We start from the raw sequence: 20859 nt of genomic DNA, 5'->3' as shown, positions 1-20859 counted from the left end.
TTAAATAACCCCTTAGTATTTAAAACTATGTGTTTACAATAGTCTCTAAGCTTAACACTACAGGACTCTCAACCTCCCTAAAAGCTAGTGTCAGCTGTTTCATGAAACGAGATAACTTTATATCTCAAAGACTCTATGTTGTAAACTCCCATTCTTAATTAAACTGAGCCCATCAATTTATACCTTCAACAAGGAACTGGTTGACCACAAAGGTATCCTTAAGTTCTGACTGGGATCCTGGGGCATCAGCCTCCTCGATGGCCAGTAGTTTTTCAACTTTTCCCCAAGCCTGTGAATCTCTAATAGTGCAGAGTAAGGTGCTGGATGACTGCATTGGGAAATGCTTAACTCTGGGTCCATCATCATATAAGAGAAAAAAAGAAAAAAGAAACCTGAAGTTCACCTTGACAAACAAAGTAATGTCTGAGTGTACTTTGTGTAAATGTTCATTGTCAGCAAAACAGAACAGTTTTGCTTTCTTTTTCCCACCAAATGTTGGTCTTCTACATAGAATGGACAAGTGTCAGAGAAACTAACTGAATTAGGATCAGATTACCCCTCACTTCTGTTGCCAGGCAGAGATGAGAGAGTGAGAGAGAGACATGCTGCAGCTGTCTGGTGCTTCATGCAGCCTTCTTCTGTCTTGTTCACCTTATCCATGAAAGTTGGTATGAGTGGAGAAGGCAAGATTCCTCAAACTCATATAATTTTCATCCCTTTACCTTATGATCCAGATGGTCAGACATACACATAAGACAAGGGAAGAGAAAACATATCAGTTAAGTACACATAGCTCACAGTAGTGTAGGATTTTAATTTAGCTGGCTAGATTTAGGTTTAGTAGCTGTATTATCCCATTCTAATTATTTTAGAATCATCATGGCATCATAAACACTTTCTTTCACATAGTTGTCCAGCATATCAGGCATTGGTCTTCTGTCTTTTCAACAATGGCTTCCCTTGCCTTCTCTTCACTGATCTAGAAACTCATCCCATCTTTTCATTTTCTCCTCCCCACCTTTAAGTGATGAGGGGTCCCTAAATGAATTTACTTTCCTGGGTTGCTTCACACTACCGTGGCAGTCAATGAATTACTTCTGAACAATTGCCATGAGGTCCTGCAGTCTGTGCTTCAAGTACTACCCCACTGACAGTTGCATTTTTGACAGCATCTTTGTAGTTGGAAAATGGACAAAGGAGAAGTGCCTGGCATTCCAGGCTACAAGTAGGGTATGGAGGTATAGATGTTCTTCATGTTTCACTGTTGCAGTCATCACACTTGGGTTATCTGCCTGCAGGTAGCCCTCAGTCGACCCGAATATCAGAGACTTCGTATTTCTGCGTTGGTTGATGTCGCTCCAGGACTGATGTCAGGTCATCAGGGGTATAAAAACAGGCTTTCTTGCCGAGGATCTCGAAGCAGAAGCAGTTTGCACGAGTGCCGGTCGGCCGCTACATGAGTTTTCGTTTCCGAATCGAATCATTCTGAAGTCTTCTAAAGCTAAGTACCCTGTTGGGATCCTTTTTTCTTGCTCTAACCGATGCCAGAAAAAAGTTAACAATTGTCTCACCTGTGGAAAGCAAATACCACGAGATTTCTATTCTTACTGCGTCACCTGTTTAGGCCCAGACCATGACGTACCTCGCTGTTGGTTTTGTGCTTTGTTCAAAGCCTGAAATAATCGTCGTCTGTCCCTTATTGTCGCTAAATACTTTTGCTCTCAATCTCTGTATTCCGAAATGGCTTTGGTAAGCCAACTGACTACCAATCTTCTGAAAAAACGTAAGGATGAAGACAAGAGGACAGGTCCAAAACTGCCGATGACGCTTCCGTTAAACTAGTCACCAGTTCGCCGGTACTCAGTGAGGTGTTTTGCAGCCCCTTATGCCCACTTTGATGGATTCCCAGGCCGCTACCGAGACCTGTTCGGAGTCCGGTATGCTGCGAGACTCTTCTTTAACTACAGAACCTGCGGATGTCTCTACCTTGGATGGTTCCGGAGTCGCTGTGCAGGCACCGGCTTCCAAGGAAGTTCTTCATATTACCGATATTCGACACAAACCGACGACTTCTTTTGCATCTTCAGTTCTGTCTAAAACTATAGAGTTTCTAAGGCCTAGAGTACGAGCTATGCCTAAAAAAACGACAACCCAAACTCAAGCACCTGCTTTCTTGCCACAATCTCAAATGCTTAAAATGGCAGAAGACCTGATCATGCTGATTAGGGGAAGCCAACCTTCCCCTGCTAAGAGAAAAAGAGACTTGTCCTTAGCAGCTTTAACTGACCAAGAGTCCGACGACTCTGAGGTTTCTGATTATGAAGACATGCCTTTATCTGCTTATGAGGATTCAAATGCAGAGGACTTCATTCCCTCTGCTTCCCCTCCAGAGAATTTTTCTTTTGGTGAAACCTTACATACTTTAAGAGAGCATTTCCACTGGGAATGCCAGGATTATCCTCAGTCCAAAAAGAGACTCAGAGAATTCTTAGATTTGCCACAATATAGACCCTTAGTTATCCCTCCTGTTCTGGATGGTGTGGATGATGTCTTTATGGAACCCAGTCTAACTCCTGATACTTCACCCCCTGCTCCAAGGAAACCAGACAGGTACTACAGAGTCCATGACTTTCACAATTTTCTTTTCAGAAATCCTACCGCTGATCCAGAGGTCATTTCCCAAGGGCCTAAAGGTATAAAAGCCACTACAGCTAAGACTCCCACCCTTTCGGACAGGGATTCCCAAGCTTTAGACAGGTGTGGTAAAAACATATACACCTCTGCAACTCTCGCCATTAGGGCATTGAATTGCCAGTTTCACATGCTGAAATACCAGCAACATATTATGGAACTTATTAAGTAAAAATGTTCTACCTTTACAGACTGTGAAGAAAATAAAGAATTACAGGAGCTTATGCATTCTGCAAGCCAAGTCAGCAAGCATACCTTGCAGTGTGGGTTTGACACCCTAGAAGCATCTTGCAGGGCAGCAGTCACCGGGGCTGTACTAAGAAAGCATGCTTGGCTTAAGGAGCAGACCTTGCCAGATCATGTCAAATCAAAATTACTAGACGCTCCTTTGATTAAGGACAGTCTGTTTGGTACCAAAGCAGAAGAGGTTCTAAAAAAGATGGAAGAAAAAGCTAAGTCTATGCAGACAGTCAAAGATTTTTTGCAAGTGCAGCCTCCTAGATTCAGTAGGCATTGCCCCACGAAACATTGGTCCTTTCCAGCCCCCTCAAGGCCATCTCAAACTAGACCCAGGGGAAACAGATCCCCCCAGATTACAGTCTCAGGGTATGTAGAGATCTAAGCAATGGAGTACCTCCTCTTCTAAAACAGGGAGTGCTAAGCCACCCCCTTACGGAACTTCTCAACTTCACTCATCACCTATGCCCAACTGCTCGTCCCCCTAGGAGGAAAACTTGCCCAACATGCAAAAAACTGGACCTCCATCACCAAAGACCGATGGGCCCTCAACATTGTATCCCAGGGGTACAAATTTTACTTCCACACACTGCTAACCCCAAAAGGTTTCCCAGACCTTCCTCCAAACCAGTGGGCAGAGGCACAAAACCAAGTTAATTCCCTGCGCTCCATAAGGGCAATTCAATCTGTTCCTGCAGAACAGATAGGTCAAGGGTTTTATTCCAGACTTTTCCTGGTACCCATAAAAGAGGGCAGTTGGTGCCCAATCCTAGAAATTTCCATTCTAAACACCTTCCTGGTGGTACCAAAAGTCAAAATGCTCACCCTTCAGCAGCTTCTTCCTATGCTGTCCAAAGATGCCTGGTTAGCCACCCTAGACCTAAAAGAAGCCTATCTGCACATCCCTATCAGGGACTCATGCAGGAAAGATCTGTGTTTCAGGGCAGGATCTATGCATTATTAGCTTTCTGTACTTCCCTTTGGCTTATCCACTGCTCCCAGCGTCTTCACAAAATGCCTGGAGCTCCAGCCATTGCTTATTGCAGACAGAGAAAGATTCAAATATACCCTTACTTGGACGATTGCCTGATTCAGGCAGACAGTCAGGAAAAGCTGTTGCAGCACCTGACATTTGTAAAGAACCTTCTAACCTCCCTGGGGTACACTATCAACGAAAAGAAATCAAAACTAGTCCCCAGTCAAAAGATTGTATTCCTGGGAGCAAGCTTGGACACAGCATCCCAGATGGCATTCCTTACTCCAGAAAAACAAGCCTATCTAACAGGCTATTTCGTGCAAATGGCCACCAGAACCCAGCTATCCACAAGGAAAATCCTGCAGGCTCTAGGGCTCATGGCCTCTTGCATTCTACTAATTCCATATGCCAGACTACATATGAGGAAACTTCAGTGGTACTTAAGTCTTTGGTGCCAACATTCTCAGGACCTGGAAACCATCATGCCTATCATACCTTGTCTAAGGACAGAGTTTCTTTGGTGGGCAGCAGCATGAAACCACAACAAGTAACTTCCCTTTACACAACTCCATGCCGCCCAGACCCTTACTGCAGACACATCAGACTATGCCTGGGGGGCACATCTGGACGACAAGTACATTCAGGGCCACTGGAGCCCAAGTCAAATTCGTCTGCACATCAAACAAAAAGAGATGCTAGCTGTTCAACATGCTCTGTCAGCTTTCAGAGCCCTACTCTCACGAGGACCCCTGCTAATAAAAACAGACAACACCACAGTTATGTGGTACATCAACAAGCAGGGGGGAACCCACTCTTTCCCACTCTGCAGGCTATCCATGACCCTGTGGAACACGGCTTTGGACCTGCATATTCATCTGCAAGTTCAATTCCTGCCAGGCAAACAAAACTCTATGGCAGACGACTTAAGCAGAAATCTCCTAGACCTACACGAGTGGCAATTAGACCCCAGCACTTTCAGCCTTCGAACCCAGAAATGGGGGACCCCAGAGGTGGAACTTTTTGCCTCCACCTACAATCACCAGTTCAGCAAATTCTGCAACAGGACCCCTCACTGCAGGTCCTGGAAAGTGGGTAATCCACTCAACCTATGCATTTCCCCCTCTGCTTCTTCTTACAAGAATATTACTCAAGCTAAGACAAGACAGACCAAGAGCACTCCTGATTGCCTCAGACTGGCCACGTCAGCACTGGTACCCACAACTGCGCAATCTGTCACCGGTGCCACCATGGCACCTACCCCAGATCCCAACCCTCCTCACTCAGCAGGAGGGACAGATCTTGTATCCGCAGCAACAAACCCTGAAGCTTGCAGCCTGGCTTATTCCTTGAATTCTCCCCCAGTGACCAGCCTAAGCAAGCAGGTGCTGGACATCATTCTTGAAGCCAGAAGACCCAGTACAAGGAAATCCTATGCTGATAAGTGGAAAAGGTATTGCCCTCCTTACCTCTAATCGTGGATTACTTAGCAGATCTACTCCACAGAAGCCTATCCTTCTCTTTCATTAAGATCTATGCCTCTGCCATCTCAGCTCATTACAACTCTGAGCCACCTCTCTTCTCTCACCCTCTCATCAAACAGTTCCTGAGAGGGGCCAACAACTTAAGACCACCAAGGGGAGTCCCCACCCCTGATTCGGACCTTAACTTTGTACTGGAAAAGCTTACGCTACCCCCCTTTGAGCCTGCAGTGTCAGCAGAGTTAAAATTCCTCTCTTGGAAAACAGCCTTGCTTCTGGCCATCACTTCAGATAGAAGAGTGCCTGAAGCTACAAGCATGGCTGTGGAACCCTTCATTATTTTTCATGCTGACAGGGTCTCCCTCAGGACTAACCCTACTTTTATGCCTAAAGTGGTGTCCAGTGTAGCTCTCAACCAATCTATGCATTTGCCAATCTTCTTCCCTAATCCTCAAAATAAAGGGGAAAGGATCCTCCACTCTTTAGATGTGCACAGACAGCTCAGATTCTACCTTGATAGGACTAAGCCCTTCAGGAAATCTGACCAGTTACTAGTCAGTTTTGCACCAGGGGCAGAGGGAAGGCCATATCAAAATAAAAAATTTCCAAATGGATAGCACACTGTATCCATTACTTTTACAAACACCATGGGAAACCAACCCCTCAGGGGGTCAGAATGCATTCCACTAGGGCAACTTCTACCTCTACAGCATTCCTCAGGGGAGTCCCTACCAGGGACATTCTGGAAGCTGCTACCTAGAGTTCTGTTCATACCTTCACCAAGCATTACCACCTGCCTATTTTTTCCAAATCCAGGGTGGGTTTTGCAACAGCAGTCCTGCAGGGCATACTAGCCAGCCCCAACTCTTCTTGACTGCTTCCACCCATTCTTCAGCTTTGTGAATCAACCCAAGTGTGATGACTGCAACAGTGAAACACAAAGAACATAATACAGTTGTTTACACTTACCATAAATGTAGATGTCCGAGTGTATTCACTGTTGCAGTTCTGGTTTCCCACCCTCCAGCCCCCTTGTTTCTCTCTGTCTCTCTCTCTCTCTCCATCTCTATCTCTATTACTCACCCCTTACAGGGCTATTGGTATTTACTTTTTAATGGTGGTGTTTTTTCCACATTAACTTAGTTCCCTATTTGGGGGTCTCCTGACATTTGTGGCAAGGAAAACTGATGTAATGGTGTCGGGTGCCTCTTTTTATACCTCTGACAACCTGACGTCAGTCCTGGAGCGACAACAACCGACGCAGAAATACTAAGTCTCTGGTATTCAGGCCTACTGAGGGCTATCAGCAGGCAGATAACCCAAGTGTGATGACTGAAACAGTGAATACACTCGAACATCTACATTTATGGTAAGTGTACACAACTGTACTTTATGTTGCTTGTCCCACTTCCTGTCAAATGTTCCAGAGTAAGGGACTGCATCTCATGCTGTGGTTGTCACTATGTTCTGAACATTTCTGCAGTAGTTAAGCCTAGTAACCCATTCATACAGTGATTCATTTTACTCTTAAGATCAGTCCTGAATATTTAACTAACTTGCATTTGTTTTTAATCACACATTTTTTGTGTTTTTGTTTTTGATTAATTTGTACATGCTTATGTTTAACTACTTTACTTACTGCAACATATAAACTTTATTGGGATGCGAGTGAAGTTTGCAAGTGATGTGACTTGTTCTGCTGTTCTTGGATTGCAGATGACCAGACCTGTGAGCCATGTGTATTTGAAATGAGATGTCATTATTGTTATTAAAATGGCTGCTCACTCCTCCCTCTCATACATAGTTACATGCCATGACTAGTCAGTCTATGTCTTGTTAAAATATTAGATAATCACTTTATATCAGCTTTTCAGAGCATTCAGTCTCAGTACTTGCCAGACAGTCTCTAATCAAATGCTTTGAATTTCAGGGATGTTTTTCCTCTCGCTTATACCTCTTCTTCTTCTTCTTCTTTCGGCTTTCTCCCAGTTAGGGGTCGCCACACCGGATCATCTGTCCGCTCATGATCGGCAGTGAAGTTTTACAGTGTCGTGTTGCCAGCCCGGCGCCCAACCTTCCACAGAAGGCACACACATGCACACACTCACACCTAGGGCCAATTTAGAGTGCTCTCACTTATACCTACAAAACTAAAAACAATTACTGAAAGGACACTGTGTATATCTGTTAGCTCTCCACACTACTTACAGCTGTGATTAATGCATTTTTTTTTTCTTTTTTTAACTAAAGCAGATGTGGTTGGTGAATATGTATAGTTATGAGTCTAGCAAGGTTAAACACTTCACTGTGGCAATTATTTATTGCACTCATCACAGTTTTACACTGGAGGGAATACAAATTCAGGGTGAGAAAAACAAAGAACATTACTGAGTCACGGTTAATTGATCAAAGATGTGGCTTGCCAGAGGAGGGTTGCATGTGTATGAAAGAAATAAATTATAGTGCATTACTTTGGCTGTTATTTTTTCATTCTGGTCAGACATCAGAGATTTAGGTAGTCAAAGGAAGTTATCTTTGTTGATAGGTGGAGAGGCAGCAGTTTGTGAAGGCACAGATTTACCTGATCACTGTCAGATCATTCCTCAGATGTGGAAAAAAGCTCTAGTCACTCCTATTCCAAAAGTTCCAAACCAACTACCGATTATCAATACCATCCTATCTCAGTACTTCCCACTTTAGGTAAAATACTAGAAGAATTATTTACAACCAAATTACTGCTTATTTACATCAGTACCATTTTCTACTCGGGAAGTAACATGGATTGTGGTCTGGGATGCAGCACCATAACAGCGTTGTACTACTACACAGATGACATCCTAAGCAGTATGGACAAAGATAACCTGACAGGGCCTGTCTTTGTCACAAAAGCCTTTGATCTAATTGGCCATAACTTACTATTTTGCAAACTAACTGAAGTAGACATTAGTGATGAATGTAATACATAGGTTTGTACAGTTCCTCAGCAATAGATCCTTCAAGTTGAAATTAGGCACCACCTCCACCTCTGAAACAGCTTATCTTATGAAAGGGGTCCCCAGGGTTCTACTTTAGCCCATCTACTACTTTCCAAATATATCAACAAACTCCCATCTGACCAACCTCAAATACCTCTAATTCTTTATACACATGAAATGGTCATCTATAGGTCAGACAAATTCATAGGTTCATAGGTTGGTACTAGGCTATCGCGGTTTAGATAAAACATTTTTTTTTCTTTTTTCAATGGCCATATTTCAATTTCGAGCATTTTAAAACTAAGATCTTACTGTATTTAATTTTTTTTAAATAAATATATTAATAAAGTTTTAATAAAAAATTATAATGTAAACCGCGATACATTAATTGGATGTTAGTGTTATCTTAGAATTTAGGTTTTAACAGTACACACAGTTTTAATATAGTTAAACATATTTTACATGCTTTAGACAGTGTACCTTTATATGATGAATTCAAATGAATGTTTATTGTGTGGTTAAAACACTTGATTTTGGGAACTGTTATTACGCAATAGTTTAAACGAACACGATTGTTTTCAGTGAATTATCTTAGCATTCATGTTTGCCGTTGTTTGTGATTGGGTATAAGGGGAGGTGTGTGCATGACGCAAACTATTTTAAAAAGTGTATAAAAAGTGTATTCACAGTTGAAACTAATTTACTCTGAAGAAGCCTGTTAGAATTTACGGGTGAAAGCGCTTAATAGTACTTTCGTTGTGTTCTGTATTATTCTGTGGTTTCCATTAAAACATTTTGTGTTTTGGAACTCCGGTCTGGTCAACATTACCTCAATAATACTGTCTATCCATCATAATCACTGCCACCATCATCTTTCGCTTTTGTTCTTTCCCACCATGAGTGTCTTTTCTAGTGAAATCTGTCTTTGCATTGTTTGGCTAATGTATTTGAGTTTTTGCCATCCACATACATACAGTAAATCTCCATCACAAGCCATATCAATTATCTTTTATAACTTATAGTTTGATAGTTACACAATCATTAATAAAAAGATAATTGATATGGCTTGTGATGGAGCTGTACAGTATATATATGGATGGTAAGCTGATATACCACTGTGGCCACTACTTCTTTCACTTTCATTCAGTCGGATATCAGAGGTGTATATAGAAAGTGGCCATATTTTGAAGCAGGTTGTATATGAAAGGAAAAGGCAATGACTAATTGCTGTTAAGTGATCCTTGATTGTGTGCACCTGAAAGCAGCATATTGAAATGTATTGCTCCATTTGTTTTTTACTTTCATCACAGTAAGACAACAGAAATGTGTACTGAAGGTGGTTATCTTTGTGGGGGGCAGGCTCTATGCATCAAGTTGACTGATCACTACTGTGACTTGATCACAGTTAAACGGTCACTGATCTGACTTATCAATGGAAAAGTGAATGCGAGTGTCTGAGGATCTGTGAAAAGTATTATCATAGCATTGAGTTGTAGATAGTTCTTGTTATTTCTCACATCATAGGTGATGTGCATTATCAAGAAGGTCACACTCTGCTGGGACAGTCTGTGTATGAAAGGAGCTAAAACTAGTGTTTACTGTATTTAGAATCACAAAGAGGATGCAGCCTGTGTTTTGGTATTAATGTTGTGTGCTAATTTCAAAACATTCCTACAGTAAAGTATTTTGATTCAGTGCATATCAAAAATGTATACTTTCCCTTTTTCTCACAGGACGTATATGTAATACTTAAAATCAAAAATGTATTTTTCTGTATTACATAAGCACTAAAGTAAGTATTTATTTGTCTCACAAGCTGATGTTTTACAATGCATGAAATAGCAGCAATGAAGAGAGAAGAAAGAAAGAAAGAAAGAAAGAAAGAAAGAAAGCATCACTCTGAATTGTGACTTGAAGGTCAGATATTCAACATGCATCTCTTTCATTATCCCTGCTCCTAAAAGCACAATCTAAGTATAGTTTATAATTGAATATTCAGATTTGATGTCCTAAACATTTTACACAAAAATGTAAAATTGTTCAAAAGATGTAACAATGAATTAACAAGTTGCACAAAAAGGCCTACTTGTCCGTTAGAATGTGCCAGGCTCCCAATTTGCATCATACTCCATTTTGATTACAGTTGTATATTTGACTTCTTTTAACCTTATGGAATACAGTACACATCCAGGCAACCCCTTCTGCTTGGAATAGCGAAGACTATCCCTGCATCTGTCCAACCTCATAATCCATCTAATGGAAGAATTCTCAAGTACAGTACTGTGATGGCCAGAGACCCACTATTGATAGTCTGTCTCATGCTTTAGGACCATAGGAGGTGGAAGATAAACGTCTTTACTCCTTTGTCTTGTATCTGCAGCAAAAGGCAACCTTTTGGAGCAGCATTTTCCAAATTACTTGTTTGTGTTTTTCTTCTTTGGAGTTTTTTTTTTCCCCAGGCCTTAGCTGAAAAGGGGTCATTTCAGCCCAGCTGGATCATTCCAGTAAACAAATATAATAAATAAGTAAATAATTTCTTTGTCTTTTTTTTTTTTTTTTTTTATTTATTTTATATTTGTTTACCGGGATAGTCCAACTGGACACATGTCTATTTACAGCAGAGGGCCGGGAAGAAAAGCTCTACATTCAGTACAGAAAAGCAAATAGTTGAACAGTATGATAACAATATGGTCATCTATACGGAAGCAAAACATTGACAATAGATAAAAATACAACTTTCGATACAGAAACAGAAATTGACACTAGATAAGCATTATAACTGACTATAGAGACAGAGACTACTTAGAAATTAATTAGTGTGTTTTGACAACTGAAGCATAGTTTATAAGACACTGAGCACACATATGCCTTACTTAGCCGTTAGGTTTTTGAGTATGGCCTTTTCTGTACTGTATGTGTAATGTTGAGCCCTTGCCAGCAGCTCTTATTAATAAGCACACCTTTTTGCCAGTAAAGTAAATTGAGGAGTGAAACCTCTGCCATGGTACAAGTGAGATTCTAATAATTTATTTATACCACTTTCAGACACTAGTGAGAGCACTACTAATTGTCTGAAATAGTGATGCTGCAACATACCCTGATGCAAAGTAACCAACCTTTAATGTTAGTGCTGTAAAGGCATTGTGTTGTTCTGTCATTTGAGTCTGTCTGCTTTGTCAGTATTAAATACATGGTTAATAATTAGATTTTGTGTCTGATGATGCAGCCGTAATTGTTGCAGAAGTTATGTCTGTTTTTTTTTCCTGCTGTCCATCAAATCTCCCCTGGATGCTCAATTAATGAGTGAACTGGGACTAAAGCTGTCATCCACATTAGGTTTTTGCTTTATAGCCCTAATCCCCCAGACATTTCCAGGAGGATGCACAGTGGGCATTGCATGGGACTGTAACTTACTTTCACAAGTGACACAAGCCCTAATAGAAATATTATTCTGTAGAGAAAAAAAAAATTGCGTATCAATAAGTACAAAAAGAAGGAAGGGAGAATGAGGAGTTGTGGCATAAGTAAGGACTCTGGCAAGGCATGGATAGTCATAACTTGATGCAGTGGCCTTGGAATACATGTATATGAAATTTAATTAATATGGCTGCAGCACTGTTGCATTGAATACTGGATTAAACAGTTTTTAACAGAGCATTTTAGTTGTACCAATGTACTGCCAGTGTATAGAAAGACTGCTTTTAGCAGAACTTCTTTGGTGTAAGTGAACATGTGTTTAATAACAAAATAAAGCCTGAAATATTTGAATATTAATGGCATCTATCAGGATTTGTTTTCATGATGGGTTTCTATTGCTAAAAAGAATAAGGTATTTGCTTTTCAGTTTTCTATAAGAAGTCACTCCTGGTAATGTTTCTAAGCATGTGCCTGGCAGTGGTTCCTTTCTTTTACACATTTTCCCATTTTGTTTGGGCTTGTGTGACAGTAGAGTGGCAAGTCTAACATGGTGGGGCAGGACTTGACTGCATCTGCCTAGAGCAACTCTTTCAGAGGTCTGTGTTCAGGGAAATTGATGCAAGGTCTAGGTTGGAGCACAGGTTTGAGATTCTCCTCATGGAACACTCAGCCTGATGTGATGTCAACATAAAGGGGAGGGGGCTGTAGGGCTACGGAAACAGCATGACAGTCCCCATCTACCTCTTGTTGCTTCATTTGTCCTTGCATTGCATGTCCTGTACCCTTTGAACCTGTGCATTGGAATGGCAGACCCATGTTCATGTGCTCTCCTGGTAAGGAGAAGCACCTACTGTAGGTGATACTGGTGGGTAGCTAAGTATGGGACTTGTGAACAAGTTTATATGGGGCCGGCGGGGTAAATTCTGAGGTAGCTCAAAAAAAAAAAAACGTCTGAGACCTCTGAACTTAATGCAGAAATGTTTTCTTTGTGAATGAGTCATAGTCTGTACTGCAGCTCTTTCTGAGGCAATTCTGCCTTGTTTTGCAAAGTAATTAAGCTGTCCCCCTATTTCCCTATTGCAAAAAATAATTTCAGGAAAACAAAGCCAGCGGCAAACAATTATTATCAGCAATAATAATAAGAATTCTTGCAAAGAGGCCCAGCTTTGAAGACAAAGAATTAAAATAGGGGGTTGCACTTCTCCCTACAATCCTACACTGCCTGTTTTTAAATATGCTATGGGGGTCTGATGTTGCTGTGTGTCATGGCAGGGAGAAGACTACAGAATGTGACTATATTTGTATCTTTCAGTCTGCTAATACCTCATCACAGTTTTGAGCTTCAAAACCACAGGCACCTAATAAAATGACGAGGTTACTGGCTTTCATAAACATGGCTTCTGCCTAATTTTTTCAGTGCTGCAGGTAGATACTTCTTGGTGTTTTCTTCAGAGAAGGTTGACATTTGCAGTCTGTTCTTGTGTGCAGACTGACCTTTACTGTAATGCTACTGACTGCCAGAAAAGAAATTACTGTACAATGGAAATCAAAACATAAATCAACTTTAATCAAAACACTAAGTATTGTAAATTAAATAATAGAATTGGAAGAGTGGGATCTATACAAAAAAAGGAAGAATCATAGAATAGTTGCATAGAAATAACTAGAATTTGTGGGAACAATTCTTATAGAATCATGTTCAGGGGGAGGAGTGAAGGGAAGTCAGGAATTGAACAATACATGTAATTTTGAGTGACTGATAATTGTTTAAAAATATGTGTATATTGCATGAAAATAATGGCTAAATATAGGCATGGTTTGTCTTCTGTTAATGTATATATACATGTGCCATTATTTAAATGGTTTAACAAAGATGTTTAAAAAAAGAACCGAGCTTTGGTAATCGTATGTATTTGTTTATGTGTGTGTGTGTGTGTTTTCTGATCATTTGTTAATGAAAATACAACTCAGGTTTAAAAGGTTGATGTTTTTTGCTGAGAAATTGGTATTTTATGATTTCCTCATTTCCTCATATTGGAGACCATGATATTTTTAAGCATTTTGCTGAATTGCTTTGGGATGGAACCAGATGGCAAGTGTGTTGCATTTAGTACTAGTCATTTCCATATTCTATTTTTTGTGTTCACACCCAGGTAATATTAACATTATTTGCAAACATTCTAAAGGGGCAAAAGTGATCGCCTAAAGTGATGCTAATGCAATCATATGTTATTATCTGCTATATTTTATAACTGTATGTGTTAACCACAGTGCTCATGTAAATATATGTATAGTATGTTAGCAATTGTTTCTGGAACTTTTCTCCCCGGGCCTCCGCTGAAAATGGACAGCTTTTTCCATTCGGTCCTCCCCGGTAAACAAATGTAAAATAAAATAAATAAATAAATAAATAAATAAACAAATCAGCTGTCCAAATATGATCAAGTGCCGTAGGCAGACAAAAATTCCAGTGTGGTATTTCCATAAAGGATGTCATACATATATTTTACAAGGTACTTTTAAATATTTGTGTTCATTTGCATTATTCTTCTTATTATTTTTTTTTTTTTTGCTTTAAATGAGTTTAAATAACTATCACATAAGCACTTTTGCTGTCATTACTACTTTACTGATTGGCTGATTTGGTTTAATTAGTGGGTCTTTTAAGGGATGTATAATTTCATAAGTAGTCATTCAAATGTGTATCGGAAACCATTTGATAATATTACTGCATTTTGCTTATTTATACTGCGGTGGTGGTGCTGCGGTAGCATTGTCGCCTCACAGTAAGACGTTGTCCTGTTCGATTCTCAGCTTGAGCATCTTCTGTATGGAGACCTGCGTGAATGGGCGTACCTTCTTTGAAGGTTGTGCGTCAGGGCCGGCAACTCGGCACGTAAAAATCTACTGCCAATTATTAGCGGGCCGGAGTTCCGCTGTGGCAACCCCTAACCGGGAAAAAACGAAAGACACAACAACTGCATTTTGCTTATTTAAATATTTTGTAAATCCCTAAACTGCCTTATCATGTTTTACTAATTTTGCAAACAAGTACCTAAACTGCTTTATCAATTTTTTTTTTACTAAGAGTTTGTTTGTTTGTTTGTGTCCTTCGGCTTTTCCGGTTAGGGGTCGCCACAGCAGAACTCCGGTCCGCTAATGATTGGCAGTTGATTTTTATGTACCGGCTTGCCAGGCCTGACGCACAACCTTCAACGAAGGTACGCCCATTCACACATCTCCACGCAGAAGATGCTGTAGCTGAGAATCAAACTGGACATAGTCTTACTGTGAGGCGACAATGCTACCGCAGCACCACCACCATGCTATAGAATGGTGATACACAGTTGTATGAAAGTTTGTTAAAGTTTATGAAAAAATTGAATTTGATTATAGTAGTCAAGTATAACTTTTGCAACTGAAAGCAGAAATAATTTACTTTCCAGAAAGAACTACTATTGGAACACTCCACAAAGAAGACTGGGGCCAGTTTAACCAAATTTGTGATATAATCAATGCAACAGAAGAGGGGTGAGCCATATTTCATGTCAATAAGCTTCTTTCTTTCTTTAATGATATGTTTTATACTGTGTATGTACAACATCTCTGTGACTTAATAGAATCTGATTGTTGTAATGTGGAATTTGTGTGCTTTTATGTACTGGTAAAGTGAGTTATAAAACCATGCTGACACAAAAAGTAACCATATAGAAAGTCACTAAATTTCTGTATCTTTTTTTTTTCTTTTATATTAGACCAAAAGATGCCGTGAAAGCCTTAAAGAAAAGAATATCCAGAAACTGGAACCAAACAGAAGTTAGACTTTCTCTTTCTGTAAGTAGTTAATGCTGTAGCTCCCAACTTTAAAGTAGGAACAAAAGGTTTGTAGGCATGTGCAAGTTAATAATGTACAGATACACATTTTTAGTTATGCTTATGTAAATTTAAAAGTGCTACGTGTATTGATAAACATGAGATCCATCACCCTTTTTCCCTTTTTGCACATAGGGTTGGGATGTAATTTCAACAGTGACAATTATCTGGAGCCAATGTTCACACCGCTGAGTGGCTAACCCTGCCACTGTTACCTCTCCATACCACACACATGCTTATACACACTCACCTGTGGCCAATTTAGAATATCAGGTCCAACTACTGAATGTCTTTGGAATGTAAAAGAGAACCGGAGCACTTGAAAAAGACCCCATTTGAACAAAGGGAGGACGTGCAGATGCCAAATAAAAGGCACCCCAGCCAAGAACTGAACTAGAGAACCTGTCATGAGGTGACAGTGCTACCTGCTGTGCTGCCTGATATATATGGGATATGGTAATGTTACTTTGGAACAAAGCAGTGAAGCATCTGTTATGGAAGAGGTTTTAGAAACCATTTTATGTGTACTTAACAGAGCTTTTATCGCAGTGAACTGGTTGAGTTCTGGAGGTGATTTTCTTCTGAAAAAATCAGTGAATAAAATGTTCTAGGTATGTTGAGTAAATTAAAACTTGGTGTGGCAGTCTGCATAGATGATGTCAGAAATGAGGAGTGGAGAAATTAATAAGCTTTCTTAGTGTGAACTTGGAAACAGAGACTGTTTCAAGTGAGTGGAAGAAAGTTGTTACAACCAGTTGCTGGTAAAGGAAAGGGGACTATCAATGTCATACATAGCCAGAGCTGTATAGCTCTAAATCTAACAGCTTACTAAGTAATGGAGAAAAGTTTATGAAAATGTATCTTGGATATCTTATCATATAACTTTTAAAGTGTGGGCATTTACCACTGAACAAGGATTTTCATTGTATAAATGATATTATGTAAAAAGTTGATGGCTCTAGTATTACACAGACAAATGATTATTTGGATTTATAACTGGCTTGACTAGATAAAATTGTGTGAAAGAGTCTTGTATTTATACAGACCAAAAGTAATGACATTTTGTCAGAATTGCATATCTGGGCTGTACTTGGTGCATTGATCAGTTTCTATCTTAATTATACAGCAACTGTCGTTAAAACAGTTGTACTCCTTATGTTAAAGCTACAAATGATTTCACAAAAAAATGAAGTTATAACGTGCTGTTTAGTTTCACTTAGCCCTTCTCTATAACCATACCTACAAAATAATGTTATGTCAAACACTGAGTAATGATTAACTTACTGTTGCAACGCATTCTGGGTAAGGAAAGCAGCTTTTAGTAGAGCAGTGTCTTGCTTACCTTACTTTGTCTACTACATCTTCACATGTTAATTGTCTGTGTAAGGTGTTCCATCTGCAAGCCCTAGTTGTCAGCTTGTCTTTCTAGGAAGTGAGAAAGACACATTGCTGCATTTTGCTTAGTAGTACACTAGTATATACATTAATTTAGCTAATGACGCATTGTGGGAGAGGTATCTCATGATGTTATGGCAGGAGCTGTCATCTTCAAGAAAAAAGTTTCTGGGCCTATTCTTATAAACAAAATAAAATGCAAAACGAATGCACTTTTTTGCTTTAAAAACAGTATAATTTGGTATTGTATAGTGTAAGATTATACTGTACTTTAGGTGTTTGTTATATACATATACTTTAGTGGGTGGCCAATACATTTAAATAATTGCCTATACTGTTGTGTAAGCAGCGGTGATGCAGCGGTAGCGTTGCCTCACAACGAGAGGTTCTCCTGTTCGATTCTCGGCTGGAGTGCCTTCTGTGTGGAGTCTGCATGTCCTCCCCGTGGTCGAGTGGCGTTCGAAAGACGTGTAGAATGGGCGTGCCTTCGTTGAAAGTTGGGCATCGAGCTGGCACCTCGGCACCCGTAAAAAAATATACTGCCAATCATTAGCGGACCGGAGTTCCGCTGTGGCAACCCCTAACTGGAAAAAGCCAAAAGAAAAACACAAACAATTGCCTATACTGTTGAGCTGGTAATGAGAAAGAAATTGAAAATATTGAAATGATATCATTGGAAATACACATGGGAAATTGACATGTTACAGCAGGCAATGAACAAAGTTATGTTTTCATATTGACTTGTAAATACAATTTTAACATTAAACATGAGAACTATTTTTGATAGATGGGTGAGTTAGGATAAAACATGGTATACTGTTAGGGAAATGAAAAATGCAAGAGGCAGACGAATGTGATGTTTTGGTGTATATTAGTCTCAGAATTAATGAATTCTGTTAAACATGATGATAAAGTATGAAAGGAGAATAGGGGTGTGTGGAAACACGTATTTAATATTGTAAAGTGCCAGAATTATTTATCCGTGTTTAAAAGCCTGATTAAAGTAAATGGAATGCAGTACATCAGTGTGGGCTCCATTTTAATCTAAATAAATTTTATAGACTGTAAGACAGTTTTGGAGGCTTGCTTATAAAATCGAACACTGTTATTTCTGTTTTACTGTCTCAATATTTTTAAACAAGTATCTACAATCTTTTTAACTATAAATGCTACTACACTAAACACAAATAACTGAGTGTTTTGACAATGAAGACTGACATTTCTGAATTTGTTTACATAGAGTCATAGTTTATTAAAGGCCAACTTAATTAAACCATTAGAAAGTGACTAACATTCCAGAACTTGTATACATGGGATTCTAACTGTATGGAAAAATCACCTATGCATTAAAATGAAAACACATCCATTTGACAATATTTTTACCTTTAATTTGTTGTTAATATCCCTATATCAATAAGCAGATGTCAATTTGAAAATGTTATATCTCAAAAATCATTTAATAGTGGGCAGCCATTTTGACATACATTTAGTTTGCAGCCAAGGCTTCTTGTTCTTATATTATTTAATTATGTAGTAGTATAGCTTCATAGGTTGGTACTGGGCTATCTGCCTGAAGGCATATATTAGCCCAGCCACGTTGTGCGGTATTCACCTCCCCTTTAGTAGTTCCCTAGACCCTTGTACTAGCAGCTAGTACCCTTGGCCCCTATGTAGTAGTGCTGTTGGTGTGATCCCCGGTGTGAACTTTCTGTTACCCATCCACTCATCAAGGTTCCTCTTGAAGAGTGATAGTGAGGGGCTCTGTCTTATGTAGATTGGGACCCTGTTCCATAGTAAGGGAAGTCTATGCGAAGGGAATCTATCCCTCCAGCATGTTCTATTCATTGTTGTGTTGAGGTTTATATCCCTAGAGCGTGTAGCTCGAGTAGATTTGGTTTTGCTAAGATGGAGCATATTCAGCAATTCTGGGTTGGACATGGCTCTGTATGTTAGACAGAGATCGCCTCTGAGAAAGCGGTATCAGTCAAGGACAAATAAATAGTAATTAGAAAATACAACTGAATATAGTCAGAATTCTATATATAGCATTGCAGAGATACATAAGCTGTATCAACTGCTTATTCACCTAAAAATGGAAGTAAAAGAGAAAATAAAGTAAATAAATTTGCAGTACTCTGCTATGCAGGTATAGAATCGCTAAGGATTTGCTTAGGTCACAGGGAAGCAGTTATACATCAGTGTAGCTAAATTGTATATCTGTGTACAAGGATGGATAGGTGTTGTTTTTTTAAGTATCTACAGGGACATGTTGTAAGTATGTGTTTTTACAGAACGTGTGAAAAGCTTGCTCATCTCCATTTTTCTGTGAAATAGAGTTCCAAGAAACTAGGATGATTTTTGATGAGGTACTTTCAGCAGAATGTAATTTTAAAGAACACTGATGAAGTATTCTTAGGGGTTTTTGGTTTTGATTTCCATTTTTTGTACAAGAGGAATATGGAATACTCTGAATGTGAAAGAGAAGAAGTTGGGTTTGCAGAGCTGTAATGAGTTACAAGTAATCTTTATCTACAGAGAGGGAGAGACAGAAGGAGAGAGGGGCAGTGATGATACTCATTATGAAAGAAGTGGAAGATGTATCCGCGTTTTGTTTGCTTCTGATTGCAGTTTTCCTGTTTTGTGGGCTATGAAATCAGCAATTATGGAAATGCATATTCTAATTCTAATGAATTGAGAATTTTATTTTCTTTGGCAGTGTTGGTTTCAAATAAGACAAAATCACAGGTCCTGTGCAATTGTAGCTATCCAGATCAAGCTAAACCAACCTGAGGGAGCCTAGAAGCAACCACCAGGATGAATGAAAAATCAAAAGCCAAAAGGATTAGCTTGAAAGTGGTGCTAGGATTCTGCTGAGAATGAACCCTTCTTTCTTGCTAGAAGCTGTACATGAAAAGATTTGATCCCTTTAAAAATGTTCCTAAATCAGTTGAAACTTTAACAAGTTTCAGAAAATATTTCATTTAGTCAATGTTCTTCAAAGAAAATGTGCTCTGATAAGCACTTTCTTCTTATAGACTTTATTAGAGCCAAAAGTCAGAAACAAGGGTTTATTTTCAACAGAAACCCAGCACTGATCTCAAGCTAATCCCTTTGGCTTTTGCTTTCTCAGATATTTTTTTAAAATTTACATTAAAGTTTGATGTTCTTCATTCCACATTGCTGCAGTCCTAACACTTGGGTAGTCCGCTGTCCCAGTCGGCCCGAATACCAAAGTATATGGCTGATGTCGGTCAAGGCGCATTAGTCTGACGTCAGGACGTCAGGGTACAAATGCGCATGACCGACGTCATATCCTCAGTCTTTTTTGCCGCATGGTCCGATGCAGAAGCAGATGTTCTTCGTCTTCCATTGCTGCAGTCCTGACTATTGGGTATAGCCCGCGTCCCAGTCGGCCCGAATACCAGAGTATAAGGCTGGCGTCGGTCAGGGCGCGTTAGACTGGCGTCAATGCGTCAGGGTACTAATGCGCATGACCGACGTCATATCCTCAGTCTTTTTTGCCGCATGGTCCGATGCAGAAGCAGTTTTGCGAGTGCAGGTTGGCGTTCTGAAATATTTCCGAAACCGGAGTTTCAGACCGAAACAGAGTTGGCTAAGTACCCGTTGGGAACATTTTAGTTTTTCTTGCCTCAGTATTTTACGGATGTCAGAAAAAGTGAATAACTGTATTTCTTGTGGGAAACAGATACCTCATAGGGATTATCATACCTTGTGTATACCTTGTTTAGGGCCTGAGCACGGCGTTGTTGGTTGCGCTCTTGTGCTAGGTTTAACAAACGCACTATTAAGAGGAGGT

General features: G+C 39.7%; 1 protein-coding gene across 3 annotated transcripts in view; it reads left to right on the top strand.

Annotated features, from left to right (window-relative positions):
* The window catches only part of TOM1L1 (target of myb1 like 1 membrane trafficking protein), a 1502644-nt gene that overhangs the window by 256883 nt on the left and 1224902 nt on the right, over positions 1-20859 (top strand). For 2 of the 3 annotated variants that reach the window (XM_044090473.1, XM_044090474.1), the window contains exons 2-3: positions 15221-15305; positions 15530-15608. In XM_044090473.1, the coding sequence (XP_043946408.1) occupies positions 15221-15305; positions 15530-15608 (164 nt within the window). Of the gene's footprint in view, positions 1-10173; positions 10275-15220; positions 15306-15529; positions 15609-20859 lie in introns of all 3 variants that reach the window. The other variant, XM_044090475.1, reaches the window with a different exon arrangement.

The sequence above is a fragment of the Protopterus annectens genome, chromosome 12.part0 (genome assembly GCF_019279795.1).
Source record: "Protopterus annectens isolate FY-2018-M chromosome 12.part0, PAN1.0, whole genome shotgun sequence".
Classification (NCBI taxonomy): domain Eukaryota; kingdom Metazoa; phylum Chordata; order Ceratodontiformes; family Protopteridae; genus Protopterus; species Protopterus annectens.
This window is presented reverse-complemented; position numbering and strand designations above follow the sequence as displayed.